Source organism: Corylus avellana, chromosome ca8 (assembly GCF_901000735.1).
Source record: "Corylus avellana chromosome ca8, CavTom2PMs-1.0".
NCBI classification, from domain to species: Eukaryota; Viridiplantae; Streptophyta; class Magnoliopsida; order Fagales; family Betulaceae; genus Corylus; species Corylus avellana.
The window spans coordinates 7,047,934-7,050,956 of NC_081548.1; the positions used below are offsets into that span (position 1 = coordinate 7,047,934).

Sequence of the window (3,023 nt, forward strand, 5' to 3'; positions counted from 1 at the left end):
TGGCTTTTAAAATCACTATTTAATTAAATTCAATAATAATCAATCACAAGCCCAACAGTGATTTTAGAAGCCATATCATTTTCAGAGTGATACAAGAGGAATACAAGAATGATTTCTAGCATTACTTTCCAAGGTTGCTCAAAGCAGGTGAGCTCTATAGCCTCCTCTAAAATTTGGACAGCAAAATTATAGTGGATCCTCATCTTTTAAATAAAGCCTAAAAGCACAAACTTGTAGGTATTAGCATTCTTGTCCTATAAACAATCAAATTATGTTTGAGTTGATAAAATGCCAAAACTACTATTAAAGGCCATTTCCACCCCCTCTTTATAATGTTAAATTGCCTAAACCCCACCTGCTGTTTGCAAGATAATTTAACAAATATGCTCAAACATAGTATTTGGTACAAATATAGAGCACAAATGGTTTATATTTCAGAACATACATACTACTATAAATCAATAAATTTAGATCCAATACAATGCAAACAATTAATGAATTCAATACACTCCACAAACATGAAAGGAGAATTTTAACTATAGTACTATTGATCTAACTTTAAACCATGACCATGGCAAGGATACCAAAAACAACCATCATCCACTCATAATATATAGGTTTAACGCATTCCTTGGCTGCTGAAACAGGAGAAGGTGCTCGAGACACTATCTGAGGCAGCATTGTTATGGCAAGTTTTTGGTTTCCATTCTCACAATGTTTGGCAACACCACAAATATACCATTTTCTTCCTGAGGTTGCTAGTGTAATCACATCATTTTCACTAATCAGGGCCTTAGTTCCCAATGGTGCAACACATTGTTGGAAGCCAGTTCCATTGACTTTAAGAACATTATGAACTCCCTCTTTATACTTGAAAACTACACCAAAAAGTTAATTCTTCCGTCATCAATCAAACTTAAAATAAATACATTTACAATATTATTTTTGAAAACCCAATAAGAAACAAAAATGATCCACTGACAACCCCTTAAAAACAAGATAGCCTCAAAGTTGAATAATGCTATGTATCAAAATCCGAATGAAAATGAATTTCCTATACAAAAATTGGAGTAATGCAATGGGAGTGGTTCCCTGTCCACTTTTTGTAAAGGAAAAAACTTTCTATTCGAATGAGATATAATCAATACTTTAACGTTCATCCTCACGTGTGGTCTCAAACTCTTTTCTAATAGGTGAGACACAACACCTAAAATATTTAATTAAATTAGGGTGAATTGACGAAATCAAAATTCGAACTCAAGACCTATGGCTTTGTTATCATGTTAAATCTCCACTTATTCTAAAAGTTTAACCTGATAGGAACATGTAAATTTAATCAATACTTTAACAAAGTATTGATCTGAAAATAAACATGGGCAAATAAAACTAAAAAATTATATAAAAAATATGGTTAGTACAAAAAGTTTATAGAGTTAATTTACCAAGAGTGTCACCGACATGAAACTCCTTTCCTTGAGCCCAAGCTTGGGAGTCAAAGTTAATGGTCCAACCCTTATCATCTCCAACCACAAATTCTGTGGCCAAAATTGAAGGGACAAGAATTGCTACGATTGCAAGGATGAAGAAATATTGGGAAAATGCCATTGATTCTCTTTATTGTGTTGGTCTCAAGAACTAGAAATGGTGGGTATTTATAAGTCAAAGATCTCACATCTTGACAGTTTATGGATGGCAATGCCAAATGGCACAATTAATTTAATTTGTTGGAGTTGTTCAAGAGCTAGGCCTTTTCTTTTACATTTTGGACTGCTTGCCGGCTTTTAACTTTGAGATTATTGCCGCCGTTTTGTGTTAAATATTAGTTAAGGGCTGCGATTGCGTTTGATGAGTCTAAAAGTACTTTTAACACTTAAAAAGCCCGTTTGAAGAAAAAATTATTCGTTTGGTAAAAAAATTAAAAGCGCTTTTAAGTGTCCAAAAAACACTTTTGGCAAAAGCTTAAAAATGAAGCTTTTGCCCAAAAATATTTTTTGACTTAAAAGCTCTATTTCTCAAACGCAATCCCAAACAGGCTCTAAATATAAAATTTTAATATTTTGGACAAGTGGTGATCATTTAGTGTGATATTAGAATAAAACAAAGATCGATCATGAGTTAGAATCTTAACTTCGTGTGCTTTCTTATATTTTAATTATATATTTTACATGTTGTGAGAGTTTGAACTCATATGTGAATGGATTGAAAAATTATTAATTATATAATTGAATTTACCACTTCTTATCTGTTTAAGCTTTAGAAATAATTAATATTTAACACAACGATGTTAGAGGATTTAATATTTAATTGTAATTGATAATGATTTGATTGTAATCATATTTAATTATCATACATACCTATCTCATTTTTCCTATAAATATGAATATTTTGTAATGTATAAGAGCGAAATTCCTTAGGGCTTTAATGGTCCATATAATCTTTACATATTTTTCTATTTTTTTTTTCATTTAAATTTCTTTATATTGTCTTTTCTGTTACAGTTAGACGAATTGATGTTGCTAAGATTAATGCATGGATGGGAGTGTGTTTCTCGGTTTCTTTAATTTGGTTTATAGTTTGCACATAAGTTTGCATTATGTGTCCCCAAGAGATAACTCAATCGGTTGCGGACCACATTTTATGAAGCGGAGGTCACTAGTTCGAATCCCCTTCCCCCTTCTTATATGGACATGCCAAAAAAAAAAAAAAAAAGTTTGCATTATGTGATAATTAGGATATTTTATATTAAGAAAAATATATAATAAGTCCCTGAGTCAACCCTTCAAAATTTAAAAATCATTAAGTTTTTTTTTTCGAAAATCTACTTCCTAGGTCAATCGAAATGACAATAAAATTCCTATTGTCAAAATTTTTTAACAGCCGTTAGTCCAATCAAAACGCACCGTTTCACCTCATTAAAATATTAATTTTTAAAAAAAAAAATTAAAATTAAAGATAATTCCAAAGAGATCGTAAAAATTTCCCAGATCTAGATTGAAGGCGGTGTTGGATCATTGGGTGGACGA

General features: G+C 31.2%; 1 protein-coding gene across 1 annotated transcript; it reads right to left on the bottom strand.

Moving 5' to 3' along the window:
• Positions 1-558: 558 nt before the first annotated feature.
• On the bottom strand, positions 559-1,605 carry LOC132190798 (blue copper protein 1a-like). The gene is made up of 2 exons (XM_059605838.1): positions 1,443-1,605; positions 559-878 (listed from the first exon to the last, which is right to left on the bottom strand). Exons 1-2 carry the CDS (start codon positions 1,603-1,605, stop codon positions 559-561), a joined length of 483 nt encoding a protein of 160 aa, XP_059461821.1.
• Positions 1,606-3,023: the final 1,418 nt, after the last annotated feature.

Excerpts from the sequence above, each read along its gene's own strand:
- LOC132190798 (XM_059605838.1), bottom strand. The coding sequence starts at position 1,605 with ATGGCATTTTCCCAATATTTCTTCATCCTTGCAATCGTAGCAATTCTT. Across the intron at positions 879-1,442 it reads TCATGTCGGTGACACTCTTG|TTTTCAAGTATAAAGAGGGA; the intron begins GTAAATTAACTC and ends TTTTTGGTGTAG.